The sequence below is a fragment of the Pyrus communis genome, chromosome 11, assembly GCF_041283825.1.
Source record: "Pyrus communis isolate YQ-2024b chromosome 11, ASM4128382v1, whole genome shotgun sequence".
Taxonomy (NCBI): Eukaryota; Viridiplantae; Streptophyta; class Magnoliopsida; order Rosales; family Rosaceae; genus Pyrus; species Pyrus communis.
The window spans coordinates 2,208,753-2,228,152 of NC_142575.1; the positions used below are offsets into that span (position 1 = coordinate 2,208,753).

General features: G+C 38.6%; 3 protein-coding genes across 6 annotated transcripts in view; all 3 read left to right on the forward strand.

Annotated features, from left to right (window-relative positions):
- Nucleotides 1-10,364, forward strand: part of LOC137736870 (protein NOI4-like) — a 24,089-nt gene extending 13,725 nt beyond the window's left edge. Inside the window, exons 1-3 of one of the 2 annotated variants that reach the window (XM_088680000.1) lie at nt 6,161-7,399; nt 9,096-9,287; nt 9,946-10,364. In XM_088680000.1, coding sequence (XP_088536126.1) covers nt 7,394-7,399; nt 9,096-9,287; nt 9,946-9,990 — 243 coding nt within the window. In that variant the 5' untranslated portion in view covers nt 6,161-7,393 and the 3' untranslated portion in view covers nt 9,991-10,364. Of the gene's footprint in view, nt 1-6,160; nt 7,400-9,095; nt 9,288-9,945 lie in introns of those variants that run through there. The other variant, XM_088679999.1, reaches the window with a different exon arrangement.
- Nucleotides 1-19,400, forward strand: part of LOC137737820 (putative disease resistance RPP13-like protein 1) — a 68,767-nt gene that overhangs the window by 47,639 nt on the left and 1,728 nt on the right. The window contains exons 2-3 of one of the 2 annotated variants that reach the window (XM_088679995.1): nt 12,555-12,683; nt 12,780-16,963. In XM_088679995.1, the coding sequence (XP_088536121.1) occupies nt 12,852-16,949 (4,098 nt within the window). In that variant the 5' untranslated portion in view covers nt 12,555-12,683; nt 12,780-12,851 and the 3' untranslated portion in view covers nt 16,950-16,963. Of the gene's footprint in view, nt 1-12,554; nt 12,684-12,779; nt 18,237-19,400 lie in introns of both variants that reach the window. The other variant, XM_088679996.1, reaches the window with a different exon arrangement.
- LOC137736868 (putative disease resistance protein At3g14460) lies at nt 2,328-10,364 on the forward strand. Of its 2 annotated transcripts, XR_015953458.1 has the most exons (4): nt 2,328-2,647; nt 3,443-6,154; nt 9,096-9,287; nt 9,946-10,364. XR_015953458.1 is itself a non-coding variant. In XM_088679998.1 (2 exons), exon 2 carries the CDS (start codon nt 3,987-3,989, stop codon nt 6,138-6,140), a length of 2,154 nt encoding a protein of 717 aa, XP_088536124.1. In that variant the 5' UTR covers nt 2,328-2,647; nt 3,443-3,986; the 3' UTR covers nt 6,141-6,155. The 2 variants fall into 2 exon arrangements, 1 of the variants encoding a protein (XP_088536124.1); XM_088679998.1 differs by lacking the exons at nt 9,096-9,287; nt 9,946-10,364 and having other exon boundaries at nt 3,443-6,155.

Below are 19,400 nucleotides of genomic sequence, written 5' to 3' on the forward strand. Positions count from 1 at the left end.
CAGGATCATTTTCTTCTTCTTTGTGTTGTGTGGCTCAGGTTGTTTCAAAGTCTTTTACTGTTTTAAATTGATTCTCTATATTATCTTCAATGGCCTACAAAAACATTGAACCAAACACCCTCACAAAAAGAAAGGGGTCCTCTCCGGATCCCTTTCACCTAATCCTCCTTATTAAATAATATGTATCCTTAAAATTTGATCCAACGACTAAAAACACGGATCTACTTTAAAAATTATAAGTTACTCGCAGTCACTCTTCCAGCCGAAGTTTCAGTTCCCCCCAAAATCGTTCATATAAAGGAAAAGAAAAAGTATAAGGGAGTTTTAACGAAAAATCCGCGGTACTGTTTATTTTAACGAAAAATCACATTTTTACACTAAAAAGTCAAACCTAGTACTATTTATTTTACCTTTATCGTTAAAACTCAACAATTTTAAATTATTTTTATTAATTTTCTTAAAATATAACCGTGTAGGATATTGACAATAAGAAAGCAATAAAAAAGAAAACAATATGACCCCACTAAATATAAAGACAGAGATAAAAAAAGAGGAATCTTTCTTTCTTTATGGGCAGAAAGATAAGACTTGTTATAGTCTTTCAACACGTAATCGTCATGGCAAATTGAAGAGCTCTGAAGTAGTTGTCGTCGAAAGAGGAAGACTTGTTGCAGTCTTTCAAGTCAACGCCTAATTCCATTTAAACTACCTATTTTACTAAAGGGATGTACCATTTACACATCTATTTTTAGTTCTCACACTTTTTTTTTACTTCTCACATACTACTTATTAACTTCTGTCATTTGATTTATTTCAATTTATCTAATCTGACGGCCAAAATTTTAAAAAGTATATGAGAAGTGAAAAGGGATGTATAAATATCACACCCATTTACTAAATCCTAAATTGTATAACTCCTTCAAATATATCAACAACGAATATGGTATCTTTTGTAAATCATCCGGTAGAGTTCTCAGCAGGTAATGACCATATTTAGGGAATGATTAGACATATGTAGGGGTGTCATCATAACACCATAGGTTAACAATACAATTTGTGTTTAAGTTTCTCTCCACGTGCATCATGTTAATTTAGTTTTTGTACTTTCCTAGCATATTCGGGTTCATGCATTTTCAGCTTTTGGGTAGTGAAAAAGTCAAGTTGCTGGGCAACTTATTAGTAAAAAGCAAATTCACACGGCAGGACATAAGTCTAAAATTACTTGCTCAATGTTGTTTGACTTGTTTCCTTTCTTTAATAGCTAGATGTCCATTAATTATATGCTAATAAAACTTGCTCTTCATCTTCAATTGATCTAAATATGGCTCTGTGACTAATTAAGTAGTATAACTACAAGATGGTAAACAATAATCCATAGTAACTTTTTGCAGGATCATTTTCTTCTTCTTTGTGTTGTGTGGCTCAAGGTGTTTGAGTCTCAACATTATCTACAATGACCTATAAAATTGAACCAATCACCCTCTCAAAATAAAATAATCGGTGTTGCAAGGAAATGCAACTTAGTTGTCTACGAGCAATCACTCCTCCACCCTGAGTTGCGTGTTTGGTCCCTCATCTCCCAAAATCGTTCGTATAAAGGAAAAGAAAAAGTATAACCGTGTGGGACAAAGGAGATAAGAAAGCAATTAAAAAGATAAAACAGCATGACCCCATGAAAAAATAAAGATTATAGCTGCATATTTTAATGAGTTAAGAGACAAATAATCATGAATTTTTAATTAAAAGATCATTATTATAATTTGGTTAAAGTTGAGAAACCATTACCACAATTTTCTCCAAATGAAAAAAAAAAAATATAACCGTGTAAGACGTAGGAGATAAGAAAGCAATCAAAATGATAAAACAAGGGATGTGATATTCACACACTTTATTTTACTTCTCACACATTTTTTTAATTTTCGGCCGTCGAATCGGATGAATTAAAGAAGATCAATAAACAAAAATTATCAAAGATTGTATGAGAAGGAAAATAAGATATGTGGATAGCATATTCCTAAAACAATATGACCCCACGAAAAATAAAGAGAGAGGTAAAGAGGAATCTAACTTTCCTTTTGGGCAGAAAGAAGGAGACTTCGTTATGGTCTTTCAACACCTAATTATCGCAGCAATAACCAGCTACATAATTTGTGCACTTTTTGTAAAACCCCACTCCCAAATAATCGTAATTTCTTTTTTTTCCCTAAAAAGTTCGTGAAGTTTACATTTTAGTCCCCATCCATTTGCCCCATCCGGATCACTTTTCAGATTTTCCCTTAAATCCTCACCCATCACTGCCTGCCACGTGGCAGTCTCTCAACTCACTCTCCCTATCTCCATTCTTTCCCCTACGCTCTCTCCCTCAGCACTCACTCTCTTCTCTCTCAGCTCAACTCTCTCTCTCTCTCTCTCTCTCTCTCTCTCTCTCGGACTCTCTCCCCGATCGAACCCGCACACACCCACGCACACCCAAAGTGGCACCCTGGCAACACCACCACCACCCTCACCCTCGCGAGGATCTCCCCTCCCTCTTCCCCGTCTCAGTGAAGCTCGGTGAAGCCCAGAAACCCAGGAGATCTCCGGCGAAACCCCGTGGCTCTCCAGCGAAAATCCGGCCACTTCCCGGCCACCACTCGTCGTGAAACAGGTACCAATCTCTTCCTCTCACTTCTACCTTCGTTTTGGCACTTAAATCGTAGACTAGGGTGGCGTCGTCCGGAGCTAGGAAGCTCCGGCCTCCTTTTCCCGGCGAGAAACAAACCCAGGCCCTGCGGGCCGTGTCCCAACTTCGGGCCTTCGGCCCGCTACAACCTACACCCAACCCTTGTAACTACACAGGCCTTCGGGCCAAGTCACACGGGCCCTTGTCCCAATACTTGCGCCGGGCCTTAAGCCCAAACTCTTCAACTCTCTAAACCCTAAACCCTAAACCCTTTAGAACTAACTGCCCGTTTATTTGTTCAACATGTTAAAATTTAAGAAAAACAATGTATACTAATATATGATTTTTGCAATCGTATATAGTATGTTTTATTGTGCTTTTTTATTTAAAGGGTAGTGCTAGAAAAATGACATATTTATATAATATATTAGTATCATCTCATATGGTAAGTGATGGACACAATCAACATCCAGTTAGATAGATTCATAAATTGACGTGACATATATACCTTGCTTGCCACATCAGATGTACATAAATATGACACAAAAATATGTGATCTTCCTAACATTTTCCTAGTAATTAATATTATGTGGTGTGTTTTATTGTGCTTTATACATGCAATATCAAGTTTTTTATTTTATTTTTTATTGGAGTCCATTAATTGTCACCTCTAGAAATGCTTACTAGGAGTCCATTAATTGATTATTTCACTTTTACTATAAATTTGTATATAATTGCACAGGCATCAATAATTAGTTCTCATCATTTTAATTTGTGCAGTTGTGACTACTTTCGAGAGCTATTAGCAAGGTCGCTGTTTCAAGAATCAAGTAAAAAAAATTCACGATATGTAATGTATGGCCTCATTAATGATTTAGCACGATGGGCAGTAGGTGAAATATGTTTTAGATTAGAAGATAAGCAAGGTGATAACTTGCAAAACACTTGCTTTCGAAGGGCTCGCCATTCGTCTTTCATTGCTGGTCAATTTGATGGAGTTATGAGATTTAAGGACTTTCCAAAAGCTGAACGTTTGCGAACATTCCTGCCACTTTCACTTTCACTTTCAGATTCCAGTTGGCGGAGTAAATCTTTGTCTCGTAAGGTTACTTTTGAGCTATTACCAGAGTTGTAATACTTACGAGTGTTCTCTTTCAATGGCTACAAAATAACTGGGCTGCCAAAGTCAATCGGTGATTTGAGGTTGTTACAGTATCTTAACCTATCCTACACATTGATAACCAGTTTGCCTAAATCAACAAGCGCTCTTTACTACTTGCAAACATTGATATTGGAAGGTTGTTCTAAATTGAAGTCATTGCCCATGAACATGAGTAATCTAATTAATTTGCGCCATCTCAACAACTCAGGTGCATATTCGTTGGAAGGAATGCCTTCGCAACTAGGTCGATTGACGAATCTACAATCACTGCCTCTTTTTGTGGCGAGCGAAGATAGTGATCAATCAGGGATAAGAGAGATAGGGCCCTTATTGCATCTTCGAAGGACATTGTGCCTCTCAAAATTGGAGAATGTGACTGATGTCGAGGATGCCAGGAGGGCCAACTTGAAATGGAAAGAGAGGCTTGATTCATTGGTTCTAGAATGGTCTCGTTCAAGCAACACAAGAGAAATGGAATCTGTTGTGCTCGACATGTTACATCCTCATACAAAGCTCAAGGAGTTCACTATCAAGAGTTACGCCGGAAAGGAATTTTCATCATGGGTTGAAGGTTCCTTCTTCTTTAATATGGTGCTTGTGCGCTTAGAGGAATGTAACAATTGTTTATCGTTGCCACCTCTCGGACAATTGCCTCATCTCATGGAGCTTTATATTAGAGGAATGAATGCAGTGGAAAGTGTTGGTCCTGAGTTTTATGGCGAGTGTGTCTTGGCTTTTCCGCTGTTAGAGATTCTCGAGTTTGTGGATATGCAGCATTGGAAGGTGTGGCTTCCTTTCCAACTGGATCACGGAAGTGGTGTTTTCCCTTGCCTGAGAAGGCTTTCAATAAAAAATTGTTCTAAGTTGGAAGGTAAGCTGCCAGAGAAGCTCAATTTATTAGCCAAACTTGAAATTGTTGAATGTGAGGAATTGGTGGTTTCGATTGCCAACTACAAACAACTTCGTCAAATAAACATTGACGGTTGTAAAGTATTGGTACATACAGATGCTAAGGTTGAGTTTGAGTTATTAGAGTCCTTGTGGCTTTCAAACATTTCGGAGGTGATGTCTCTGGAAACAGGGGAATTGTTGAGGAAGGGATTAAGCAAGGTTAGAGATTTGAGGATTAATGGATGTGAGAAGCTGACGTCGTCATTGAAGAATGAGGGTAGATTATTGCAGCGGTTGACTTGTCTTGGCCGTTTGGAAATTGAAGACAACTCTCGTCTAGTTGAAGAATTGGGAGAAGAAGCAGATGAGTTGCTGCAATTGCAAATATTGGAGTGCAAGCTTGAATGCCTGGAGTTAAAAAAGTGCGAAAATCTTTTGAAGCTTCGGTTAAATCAGCTGTCGTCTCTTCAAGAGCTTCGCATATACAAATGTTCATCTCTAGTTTCTTTTCCAGATGTTGGTCTGCCACCTTCTCTTAAAAACATCGAGATTGCATCGTGCCATTCGTTGATATATTTTGCAAAATTCCCGATTCCCCAAAATCTCAGAGGAATAAGGATTAAAGATTGCAAAAGTTTGAAATCATTAGTAGATGAGGAGGAATGTGAACGAATGGGTTTAATAGCACCGAACGGGTTCTTCAACGACAACACCAATCACTGCCTTGAATATATTATGATCTGGAATTGCCCAAATCTGAAATCCTTACCGGATGGCTTATGCCACCTCAGCAATCTTCAAGAGCTATACATTCAAGAATGTGAAAGTCTTGTTTCCATCCCGAGACTGAGTGGGGGGAGAAGACCCTCCAACCTGAGATATATCTGGATCAGAGAATGCGAGAAATTGGAGGCGTTGCCCGAAGACATGCACAATCTCAACTCTCTTGAGGAATTGAGGATCGATTACTGTGAAGGTTTGACTTTTCCTCCCAACCTCACGTTGCTTTCAATTAATGAGGTAAAGAGCTGTAAGTCATTGTGGGAGTTGGAGTGGGGGTTGCAGAGACTCACCTTTCTTTTAATCGATGGTGAAGACCCGGATACGGTGTCGTTTCCACCCGACATGGTCCGCATGGAGACGCTCCTCCCCAAATCTCTCACTGAACTCATAATAGAAGGCTTCCCGAATCTGAAGGAACTGAGCAGCAAGGGCTTTCAATGCCTCACCTCCCTTCAATCTCTTCAACTCTTGAATTGTCCAAAGCTAGCATCCATTCCAGAGGAGGGTCTGCCTCCTTCACTAGAGCAACTTCACATCTATAGGTGTCCAGTGCTAAAAAAGAGATGCCAACCAGTAAAAGGACGCTACTGGCACAAAATATCCCACATCCCTTCCATAGAGATAGATGGCAGGGAGATATGAAGCTGATGGTCCAGGTATCATTTTCTCGAGGAATGTTTTAATATTAATATTATTATTATTAATAATCATGTTTATTCTTGTAAAGTAAAGTAATCCACAATATTTCTCGGCCGACGTTTCTTCTCCCAGATTCCTATATTTGCTCTTTTTTTTGGGGGGTAAACGATTGATGTGTTTGCTTGGTCCCTTCTAAACTGATTTGTATTATAACTTTATAAATGTGCTACTCTTTCTCCTAAGTTTGGAGTTTTTCCCATTCAGTTTTCTCCCAACAATATTTTAACCAGGCCACTTAAACCCAATCTTTTAATTTATTTTAGCAAATTTTAACTTATGAGCTAGTAATGCATTTTATTTAAGGAAAACTAATGAAAATGACTTCAAAACTTTGAATTTTAACAACAAGGACAAAATAAAAGGTAAAGTGAATAATACCAGGTTTGACTTTTTGATGTAAAAATGTGATTTTTTGTTAAAATGAACAGTACCGTGAACTTTTCGTTAAAACGCTCTTTTATTTAATGCATCGAGAATAAGCAATCAACAAAGAAATGGAAATGCAAGGGGCTCGTTGCTCAAGTTGTGTTGTCTCTAGCATCTAAATGATGGTTGGACTTTCAAAAAGTTGCGATAGCTTCGATTTGCTAACTTGACTAGTTTTTGATGTGGGAATTAGTTTCCCAATGTGGAATGATGACCACTAAATGACTTCCTTTACTATGACTTGTTTTCCTGAAAGTACAAAATACGTGCCAAAGAATTTTGATCAATCAAATCTTTATACCAAACTTTCATCATTTATTAAAAAAATACACTATTCATCTAATTAATAAGTGATAAATTGATGATAATTATGTGTTTTAACTGAGTTCTAAGAAAAATTAAGCGTAGTAATACATCAGTACTAAAACTCGAATAAGCTGGTTCGATTTTATTCATGGATTTAATATAGTATAGTGATTGTGCAATTTTCCGTTTTTTTATTGGAGTCTCAATTTTATTCCAAACGCACAAACCACGTCAGGGCTGACGTCGACTTAACGGCGATACGAATCATCTTTCCGTTCCCGTCAGCAAAATAACGCCGTTCAACCCGAAACAAAAACCGTTAAAGCCTCGTATTCTTTCCCAGATTTCACAATGCGATTTAGGCCCATTTCTGGCCCAACGTCTCTCTCTCTCTCTCTCTCTGCTTTCCGAGTCATTTCATTTTCCCGGAAAATAGAAAGGTTCTTTCCTCTTTGATCGAATTCATGTCGGTACGTAATCTCTTTCTTCAATCCGAATATAAATTCTTAATCTTTTGTATGGCTTTATTTGGTTTTTGTTTAAATTTAATCTTTGCGATGCTTATTTGCTGGGTTTCTGATTGGGTTGAGCTCTAATTCAGTTAGATTTATTCGTTAATTTGTATTGACTTGAGTGTAATTCTCTCAGATGCATTGGTTTTATATTAATTTCTTAGCAAAATTCATGTTTTTAGTTTTAATTTTTATGTTTTTATCATTATTAAAGTAAATACATATACTTGATGCAAAATTTGGATTCTTCAGAGGAGCAAATTATAGTTTTTCAGTTTGATTTATGGTTTTGTTTGATTAGGAATATGGTGAAAATGAAAATGAACAGAAAAGGGTTAGTGAGAAAATGACAAGTTTTCTTTGTGTTTATTACAAAGTTAGTAAGTTGAAATTTTTGAGAGTATATTGCTTCTTGGAGCAGGTATTGTTTCGAGAGTGTGAATCCCATGTCGGGAATTGAAGTGTTACGTAAATAGTTTGAATGATCTTAGGCGTCTCCACCCGTTGCCAATTAGTTTCGGGTTGGATGCTCGAATTGTAATAGAATAAAAGGTATTGTTGGTTTTTTATTATCTTTCGTTGTTTGAGTGGGGAATATAATCTTTATACAAATTGCTTCCTGATGGTGTTTATGACTGGTTTCTGTATTTACTTTTAATGTTTAGTATATTAATGGCATCGCGTAATTCCTAAGTTTTCATGGTCATGTGTTTGTATGGTTCTGTATGTATGTGTGTGATCTTCATCCCGACTTTGATTGCATAAACTAGCTGGATGAAGAGGTTTTGTTGTTATTACCTTGCCCAAAACAAGGATTTCATTGGGGGCTAAATAGATTTTTTTTAACTGGGTTCTTATGTCGTCGGGGAAGGTTTGAGTTCTTTATCCTTTTTCGTATTTCAGTCAATTGGTGTATCTTTCGACATCTGTGCTAAGTGCTTCGTGAAAATGGATTTATGTTGTCTAAATAGTTGTGTTTCAGTTGCCTTCGCTGAGCTTCTTCCTTCTCGTCTGATATCTATTTTCTATCCTTTTCATAGGACATTAGCTCCATGGTGTGCTGGTTGCCCTATGTTTGTATATTCTTGCGTTTTTCCATTACAGTGTTGAACTCAGTGAAATGCTATTATGAAGTGGAGTGGTTCCCATAGTCTTTGAGTGATTCCTATCACAACAATGAGGGAGGAAATCCCTCCCTTATTTTACTCTATGTCTAGGATTATCCAAATGATGCAGCACTGAACAAGAGTTAGGACTTCAACTCAGTGTCGCAAAAACTTACTACTAATAGAATGTTTGTAAGCACTTATATTCCGACTCAGATCCTTACCGAAGTTTTTTTGAAAGTTGAAACGACATAGCACTAGGCCCAAGGTTGAGACCAGGTTAGAATTGTTAGATTGGTGTTTGGCATGTAAAGACTAGTGGTATGATATTGGGATACGTTTTTAGGTATATGGGGCCAGTACCTGTAAGCTTGAAGACAACCTAGATAGGTTCGGGATATAACAGAGTGCTTGTCTATACTTTTGTTTTTGTAGTTAAGAGAATATGTAATTGCCTCGCAATCATTAGATTTGTAAACTTATTACTTGGGTGCCCTTTGCCTTGCTATGCTGAATAACAATGAGAATATATTACTGAATTCTAACAGGAAAAAGGCAGGCCACTCCCAAAATTTGGTGAATGGGACGTCAATGATCCTGCTTCGGCTGAGGGGTTTACTGTGATCTTTAACAAGGCTAGGGATGAGAAGAAGACAGGTGGAAAACCAGAGTCACCAGGAAAGGTTGATCCTAATATCAGGCATGGAGGAGTGGATCCTGGCACTGGCAGGCCTTCGTCTGTAAGATTTTTTTCTCATTTAACTGTTGTCTCGTTTCTTTCTCTAATGATTTGATATATACATGAGTCAGCCAATGGCAATGTATTATTTGCGGTTCTCTTAGGTGCAAGTTATTGCTTTTCAAGTGACGTCAGTAGTACAATATTCAACTATATGTAACACTGCCTTATCTGTCAAACTCAGCGTACCATTTGATGTGAAAATCAATGCAACTGACTTATACAGAACTCTATTAACGAAATGTGGCAAAAGACAGATCTAATGTTAGGGCCAAGATACTTGGAAAATAAAAGAATAGAAGATGATTCGGCTGTTTTATCTGCATTATTCCATTCGAGTGGAATTGGCATGCGTTAACTTAACTCGGGTTCTGTCTCCTTTTTGACAGATGTAGCCTAATTGGAAAATTTGTTTGTTTTATTGTGAATAATAGAAAGAACTAATGGCCCTGGAAATATTTGCTCTTGTCAATTGATCATTGTGTCGGCTTTTCGTTTTCTCTATATGCGTTTTCTGTATCTGCTGCATTTCCAATTAGTTGAATAATAGAACAAATAACTGGAGGGTGATTATTTCTGCTGCCAAAATCTAATATGCTTGAATTCCTCACTCTTTGCGGATGATTTGATTTGGTTTGGTTTGATTTCCTGGTGCACAGAAAAAATGGTTTTGCTGCATTTATCAACCACAGGCAGAGTCTTGACAATGTTGTTCTCCTAAGTGCTCCAATGGAGGAGCATGGTGTTCTGTAACTGGCTCCACCATATATTTCCAAAGAAGATAGGGAGCTGTATAGCAATGATGGATGGAATTTACCATGTGGCGTATAAAACCAAAACAAAAAAACTTGGTGATGGGAGAAGTAAGAACGACAACTACTTATTGTATCTATATTGTCCGTTCGATGTGATGATCGGTATTAGAATATACCGATCTGTTTCTTCGTCTTATCTTTGCTCCAAGCTTTAGAGCTTTGCTTATGACATTCTTTCCTTCTTCCCTAATTGTATTATCAAACCACTCCAGTGTGTGAAATTATTTTGTTTCCGATTTCAAATTCCGAAAAAACTTTCTTCTTTTCCATGTGTATCTAGTTTCGGTAAATAAAGTCTACATTTCAATAAAAAGAAGACGAAGGGAAATGATTTCTTGCTAGATTTGAATGTATGAGCAATACCGGAGGAGTCATTCCGCTTTACTTGCAAATCGCAGTTTAACGCATATGCACAAAATCATACGCATGGAGTAAGAATTGAAGTGTAAAGTTCTTCTACTGTGATTAAGTATTGTGGCTGTGTCAAGGTTAGACTCTGGTCACCCCAAGCTTCTGTCCAAAAAGGCCGCGAAGTAGGAAAACTTGGGGAACTCTGGCACCGACAAGCGCTGCTGACTCGAAAAAATCCCTTATGGATCGCCCTCTGGCCCGTTGCTTCGTTTGCTGCATCAACGATTGCAAGAAACAATTTATATTACGAAAAGATTGAGAAAGAAACTATGCTTACACGGTGCTAGAGAATTATAGCTGTTTATGCACACAATGGAGGATTAAGAATGAGGATATCTGATGTAAAGTAGAAGTGATATTTACATATCTTATTTTACTTCTCACATATTTTTTTAATTTTCAATCGTCGGATAAGATGAATTGAAGAAGATCAACAAACAAAAATTATCAAAAATTGTATGAGAAGAAAAATAAAGTGTGTAGATAGCATATTCCTAAAACAATATGACCCCACGAAAAATAAAGAGAGAGGTAAAGAGGAATCTAACTTTCCTTTTGGGCAGAAAGAGGGAGACTTCGTTATGGTCTTTCAACACCTAATTATCGCAGCAATAACCAGCTACATAATTTGTGCACTTTTTGTAAAACCCCACCCCCAAATTATCGTAATTTCTTTTGTTTCCCTAAAAAGTTCGTGAAGTTTACATTTTAGTCCCCATCCATTTGCCCCATCCGGATCACTTTTCAGATTTTCCCTTAAATCCTCACCCATCACTGCCTGCCACGTGGCAGTCTCTCAACTCACTCTCCTTATCTCCAGTCTTTCCCCTATACTCTCTCCCTCAGCACCCACTCTCTTCTCTCTCAGCTCAACTCTCTCTCTCTCTCTCGGACTCTCTCCCCGATCGAACCCGCACACACCCACGGACATCCAAAGTGGCACCCCGGCAACACCACCACGACCCTCACCCTCGCGAGGATCTCCCCTCCCTCTTCCCCGTCTCAGTGAAGCTCGGTGAAGCCCAGAAACCCAGGAGATCTCCGGCGAAACCCCGTGACTCTCCAGCGAAAATCCGGCCACCACTCGTCGCACACACCCACGGACATCCAAAGTGGCACCCCGGCAACACCACCACGACCCTCACCCTCGCGAGGATCTCCCCTCCCTCTTCCCCGTCTCAGTGAAGCTCGGTGAAGCCCAGAAACCCAGGAGATCTCCGGCGAAACCCCGTGACTCTCCAGCGAAAATCCGGCCACCACTCGTCGTGAAACAGGTACCAATCTCTTCCTCTCACCTCTACCTTCGTTTTGGCACTTAAATCGTAGACTAGGGTGGCGTCGGGGTGGCGTCGTCCGGAGCTAGGAAGCTCCGGCCTCCTTTTCCCGGCGGGAAACAAACCCAGGCCCTGCGGGCCGTGTCCCAACTTCGGGCCTTTGGCCCGCTACAACCTACACCCAACCCTTGTAACTACACAGGCCTTCGGGCCAAGTCACACGGGCCCTTGACCCAATACTTGGGCCGGGCCTTAAGCCCAAACTCCTCAACTCTCAAAACCCTAAACCCTTTAGAACTAACTGCCCGTTTATTTGTTCAACATGTTAAAATTTAAGAAAAACAATGTATACTAATATATGATTTTTGCAATCGTATATAGTATGTTTTATTGTGCTTTATTATTTAAAGGGTAGTGCTAGAAAAATCACATATTTATATAATATATTAGTATCATCTCATATGGTAAGTGATGGACACAATCAACATAAGATAGATTCATAAATTGACGTGACATGTATCCCTTACTTGTCACATCAAATGGTACATAAATATACATAAATATGACACAAAAATATGTGATCTTCCTAACATTTTCCTAGTAAGTAATATTATGTGGTGTGTTTTATTGTGCTTTATACATGCAATATCAAGTTTTTTATTTTATTTTTTATTGGAGTCCATTAATTGATTATTTCACTTTTACTATAAATTTGTATATAATTGCACTGGCATCAATAATTAGTTCTCATCATTTTAATTTGTGCAGTTGTGACTATTTCTGAGTCTCAACGGGTCAAGCTTCCAAATTTCCAAGGAACAAGTCTTTGACCGTTGATCTTCCCTTCGTTGAGTCTGTATTTGTTGATCACAAGCAGAGTTAGATTTGAACTTCCATGTAAGTTCTTATTATTTATTTGAATAATACATTAGTTGTTTTTCATTTTATTTGAACCACTTTTTATTCATTTGTTTGTTCACTTAATTTGTATAGTTCTGCACCTCAATATTGCTCAAAAGCGGTTCGGTCTTTCGTTGATTGCTCGGAGTAATCCTCGCTCTTAACATGGCACTCGGAGAGGTTTTTCTTGCGGCGTTTCTACAGTTGCTGCTCGACAGGTTGACCCCTAGCGAGATTCTTGAGTACTTGGGCAATTTCCGGGGCGTTGGACAGAAGCTGGAGAAGTGGAGGACCACGTTGTCTACAATTGGAGCGGTGCTGAGCGACGCTGAGGAAAGGCAACTGACTGAAGGTGGTGTGAAACTGTGGCTGGATGATCTCAGAGACCTGGCTTATGATATCGAAGACATGTTGGACAAATTTGCCACTCAAATGTTGAAGCGCATGATAGAGGGACGTGATCAAGCCAGCCCAAGCAGGAAGGTACGGAGATCATTTTATAAAGTTAAATTGAGTTTTGATATGAACTCTGAAATGAAGAAGATTACGAAGCGGTTGCAAGACATATCTGAACGGAAAGACAAGTTTTGCTTGAAAGATACTGGGACGTCTGCTAAGGAATCGCAAAGTCTACCAAGTTCAGGCGTATTAGATGAAAAGCTTGTTGTTGGAAGAGATGGTGACAAAGGGGAGATTATTGAATTGTTGTCCAGAAAATACGAGCGTGCAGGTGCTGTCAATTTTGGTGTAGTTGCTATAGTTGGCATGGCCGGAGTTGGGAAGACGACACTTGCTCAACTTGTATTCAACAACAAAGATGATGCCATGAAGGATTTTGAGCTCAAGATCTGGGTATCTGTGTCCGATGACTTTGATGTGGTGCGAGTGACAAAGGCAATTCTTGAATCAATCACATCCCGACCCGTTCAAGTGGAGGAGTTTAGTAAAATGCAGCATGATTTGAGTGAGCAATTAAGAGGAAAAAAGTTTTTAATTGTTTTAGATGATATCTGGGACAAAGATGACTATGATCTATACGATCTCTGGACAAGACTTCAATCCCCTTTTGGCGTCGGAGCAGGAGGAAGCAACATAATTGTGACAACCCGTGACAGGAATGTTGCAAAGATTACGGGAGCCGCTGGAGTTCATAATTTGGAGTGTATGGCAGATGATGATTGTATGGAAATATTTGAGCGACACGCGTTCGGGGAAATTAATAACGGAAAACCAGTAAATTATGAGGTAATTCGGACGAAAATTGTTGGAAAATGTTGTGGATTACCATTAGCTGCAAGAACTCTCGGTGGTCTTTTACGTCGCCAAGAAAAAGAAGAGTGGGGAGAAATATTGGACAACAAATTATGGAATCTAGCAGATAAGAGTGGCCTTCTTCCTGTACTAAAGTTGAGCTATCACTATCTTCCATCACATTTGAAGAGGTGTTTTGCCTATTGCTCAATACTTCCAAATGACTATGAATTTGGGGAGAAGCAGCTCGTCCTTTTGTTGATGGCAGAGGGTTTGATTCAACAAAAACATGACGACAATAAACAAATGGAGGATTTGGGCCGCGACTACTTTCGAGAGCTATTAGCAAGGTCGCTGTTTCAAGAATCAAGCAAAAACAATTCACGATATGTAATGCATGACCTCGTTAATGATTTAGCACGATGGGCAGCAGGTGAAATATGTTTTAGATTGGAAGATAAGCAAGGTGATAACTTGCAAAGCACTTGCTTTCGAAGGGCTCGCCATTCGTCTTTCATTGCTGGTCGATTTGATGGAGTTATGAGATTTGAGGACTTTCCAAAAGCTGAACGTTTGCGAACATTCCTGCCACTTTCACTCTCAGATTCCAGTTGGGGCATTAATTCTTTGTCTCGTAAGGTTACTTTTGAGTTATTACCACAGTTGCAATACTTACGAGTGCTCTCTTTCAATGGCTACAAAATAACTGAGCTGCCAAAGTCAATCGGTGATTTGAGGTTGTTACAGTATCTTGACCTATCCTACACATTGATAACCAGTTTGCCTAAATCAACAAGCATTCTTTACTACTTGCAAACATTGATATTGGAAGGTTGTGATGAATTGAAGTCATTGCCTGCGGACTTGAGCAATCTAATTAAGTTGCGCCATCTCAACAACTCAGGTGCATCTTCGTTGGAAGGAATGCCTTCGCAACTAGGTAGATTGACGAATCTCCAATCATTGACTAATTTTGTGGCGAGCGAAGGTAGTGATCAATCTGGGATAAGAGAGATAGGGCCCCTATTGCATCTCCGAGGGACATTGTGCCTCTCAAAATTGGAGAATGTGACTGATGTCGAGGATGCCAGGACGGCCAACTTGAAATGCAAGGAGAGGCTTGATTCGTTGGTTCTAGAATGGTCTCATTCAAGCAACATAAGAGAAATGGAATCTGCTATGCTTGACATGTTGCAGCCTCATACAAAGATCAAGGAGCTCACCATCAAGAGGTACGCCGGCAAGGAATTTTCATCATGGGTTGGAGATTCTTTCTTGTCTAATATGGTGCTTATGCGCTTAGAGGAATGTAACAATTGTTTGTTGTTGCCACCTCTCGGACAATTGCCTCATCTCAAAGAGCTTTATATTAGAGGAATGAATGCAGTGGAAAGTGTTGGTGCTGAGTTTTATGGCGAGTGTGTCTTGGCTTTTCCGCTGTTAGAGATTCTCGAGTTTGTGGATATGCAACATTGGAAGGTGTGGCTTCCTTTCCAACTAGATCACGGAAGTGGTGTTTTCCCTTGCCTGAAAAGGCTTTCAATAATAAAATGTTCTAAGTTGGAAGGTAACCTGCCAGAGAAGCTCGATTTGTTAGCCAAACTTGAAATTGTTAAATGTGAGGAATTGGTGGTTTCGATTGCCAACTACAAACAACTTCGTCAAATAAACATTGACGATTGTAAAGTGTTGAAACATACAGATGCTAAGGTTGAGTTTGAGTTATTAGAGTCCTTGTGGCTTTCAAACATTTCGGAGGTGATGTCTCTGGAAGCAGGGGAATTGTTCAGGAAGGGATTAAAGAAGGTTAGAGATTTGAAGATTAATGGATGTGAGAAGCTGACGTCCTCATGGAAGAATGAGGGTAGATTATTGCGGCGGTTGACTAGTCTTGGCCGTTTGGAAATTGAAGACAACTCTCGTCTGGTTGAAGAATTGGGAGAAGAAGCAGAGGAGTTGCTGCAATTGGAAATATTGGAGTGCAAGCTTGAATTTCTGCGGTTAAAAAAGTGCGAAAATCTTTTGAAGCTACCAAAAGGGTTAAATCAGCTGTCGTCTCTTCAAGAGCTTCGCATATACGAATGTTCATCTCTAGTTTCTTTTCCAGATGTTGGTCTGCCACCTTCTCTTAAAGACATCGACATTAGAGAGTGCCATTCGTTGATATATTTTGCAAAATTCCAGATTCCCCAAAATCTCAGAAGAATAAGTATAGGAAATTGCAAAAGTTTGAAATCACTAGTAGATGAGGAGGAATGTGAACGAGTGGGTTTAATAGCACCGAACGGGTTCTTCAGCGACAACACCAATCACTGCCTTGAACGTATTGAGATCTGGAATTGCCAAAATCTGAAATCCTTACCGGATGGCTTATGCCACCTCAGCAATCTTCAAACTCTAATTATTGGGAACTGTGGAAGTCTTGTTTCCATCCCGAGACTTAGTGGGGGGAGAATACCCTCCAACCTGAGAAAGATCATTATCAGAAATTGCGAGAAATTGGAGGCGTTGCCCGCAGACATGCACAATCTCAACTCTCTTGAGGATTTGAGGATCGACTACTGTGAAGGTTTGACTTTTCCTCCCAACCTCACGTGGCTTTCAATTTATAAGGTCAAGAGCTGTAAGTCATTGTGGGAGTTGGAGTGGGGGTTGCACAGACTCACCTCTCTTAGAAATTTGTGGATAAGTGGTGAAGACCCGGATACGGTGTCGTTTCCACCCGACATGGTACGGACGGAGACGCTCCTCCCCAAATCTCTCACTAACCTCTCAATAAAAGGCTTCCCGAATCTGAAGAAACTGAGCAGCAAGGGCTTTCAATTCCTCACCTCTCTTCAATCTCTGTGGCTCTACAATTGTCCAAAGCTAGCATCCATTCCAGAGGAGGGTCTGCCTCCTTCACTAGAGACACTGTTCATCAATGGGTGTCCAGTGCTAAAAGAGAGATGCCAACCAGGAAAAGGACGCTACTGGCACAAAATATCCCACATCCCTTCCATACAGATATGAAGCTGATGGTCCGGGTATCATTTTCTCGAGGAATGTTTTAATAATAATAATAATAATATTATTATTATTATTATTAATCATGTTTATTCTTGTAAAGTAAACTAGTAAAGTAATCCACAATATTTCTCGGCCGACGTTTCTTCTCCCGGATTCCTATATTTGCATTTTTTTTTTTTTGGGGGTAAACGATTGCTGTGTTTGCTTGGTCCCTTTTAAACTGATTTGTATTATAACTTTATAAATGTGCTACTCTTTCTCCTAAGTTTGGAGTTTTTCCCATTCAGTTTTCTCCCTGCAAGATTTTAACCAGGCCACTTAAACAGAATCTTTTAATTTATTTTAGCAAATTTTAACTTATGAGCTAGTAATGCATTTTATTTAAGGAAAACTAAAGAAAATAATTTGAAAATTTTGAGTTTTAACAATAACGACAAAATAAAGGGTAAAGTGAATAGTATCAAGTTTGACTTTTTAGTGTAAAAATATGATTTTTCGTTAAAATGAACAATACCGTGAGCTTATCGTTAAAACTCTCTTTTATTTAATGCATCGAGAATAAGCAATCAACAAAGAAATGGAAATGCAAGGGGCTCGTTGCTCAAGTTGTGTTGTCCCTAGCATCTAAATGATTATTGGACTCTCAAAAAGTTGCGTTAGCTTTCGATATGCTAACTTGACTATTTTTTGATGTGGGAATTAGTTTCTCAATGTGGAATGATGACCACTAAATGACTTCCTTTACTATGACTTGTCTTCCTAAAAGTACAAAATACGTGCCAAAGAATTTTGGTCAATCAAATCTTTATACCAAACTTTCGTCATTTATTAAAAGTGCACTATTTATCTAATTAACAAGTGATAAATTGATAACAATTATGCGTTTTAACTGAGTTCTAAGGAAAATTAAGCGTGGTAATACATCAGTACTAAAACTTGAATAAGCTGGTTCGATTTTATTCATGGATTTAATGTAGGATAGTGATTGTGCAATTTTCCATTTTTTTGGAGTCTCAATTTTATTCCAAACGCACAAACCACGTCAGGGTTGACGCCGACTTAACGGCGATACGAATCATCTTTCCGTTCCAGTCAGCAAAATAACGCCGTTCAACCCGAAACAAAAACCGTTAAAGCCTCGTATTCTTTCCCAGATTTCACAATGCGATTTAGGCCCAACATCTCTCTCTCTCTCTCTCTCTCTCTCTCTCTCTCTCTCTGTGCTTTCCGAGTCATTTCATTTTCTCGGAAAATAAAAAAGTTCTTTCTTCTTTGATCGAATTCATGTCGGTACGTAATCTCTTTCTTCAATCCAAATATAAATTCTTAATCTTTTGTATGGCTTTATTTGGTTTTTGTTTAAATTTAATCTTTGCGATGCTTGTTTGCTGGGTTTCTGATTGGGTTGAGCTCTAATTCAGTTAGATTTATTCGTTAATTTGTATTGACTTGAGTGTAATTCTCATTAACTTCTTAGCAAAATTCATGTTTTTAGTTTTAATTTTTATGTTTTTATCATTATTAAAGTAAATACATATACTTGATGCAAAATTTGGATTCTTCAGAGGAGCAGATTATAGTTTTTCAGTTTGATTTATGGTTTTGTTTGATTAGGAATATGGTCAAAATGAAAATGAACAGAAAAGGGTTAGTGAGAAAATGACAAGTTTTCTTTGTGTTTATTACAAAGTTGGTAAGTTGAAATTTTTGAGAGTATATTGCTTCTTGGAGCAGGTATTGTTTCGAGAGTGTGAATCCCATGTCGGGAATTGAAGTGTTACGTAAATAGTTTGAATGATCTCGAGCGTCTCCACCTGTTGCCAATTGGTTTCGGGTTGGATGCCCGAATTGTAATAGAATAAAAGGTATTGTTGGTTTTTTATTATCTTTCGTTGTTTGAGTGGGGAATATAATCTTTATACAAATTGCTTCCTGATGGTGTTTATGACTGGTTTCTGTATTTACCTTTAATGCTTAGTATATTAATGGCATCGCGTGATTCCTAAGTTTTCATGGTCATGTGTTTGTATGGTTCTGTATGTATGTGTGTGATCTTCATCCGGACTTTGAATGCATAAACTAGCTGGATGAAGAGGTTTTGTTGTTATTACCTTGCCCAAAACAAGGATTTCATTGAGGGCTAAATAGATTTTTTTTTAATTGGGTTCTTATGTCGTCGGGGAAGGTTAGAGTTCTTTATCCTTTTTCGTATTTCAGTCAATTGGTGTATCTTTCGACATCTGTGCTAAGTGCTTCGTGAAAATGGATTTATGTTGTCTAAATAGTTGTGTTTCAGTTGCCTTCGCTGAGCTTCTTCCTTCCCGTCTGATATCTATTTTCTATCCTTTTCATAGGACATTAGCTCCATGGTGTGCTGGTTGCCTTATGTTTGTATATTCTTGCGTTTTTCCATTACAGTGTTGAACTCAGTGAAATGCTATTATGAAGTGGAGT

Coding starts and splice junctions, on each gene's coding strand:
- LOC137736868 (XM_088679998.1), top strand. CDS start 3,987: ATGAACATGAGTAATCTAATTAATTTGCGCCATCTCAACAACTCAGGT.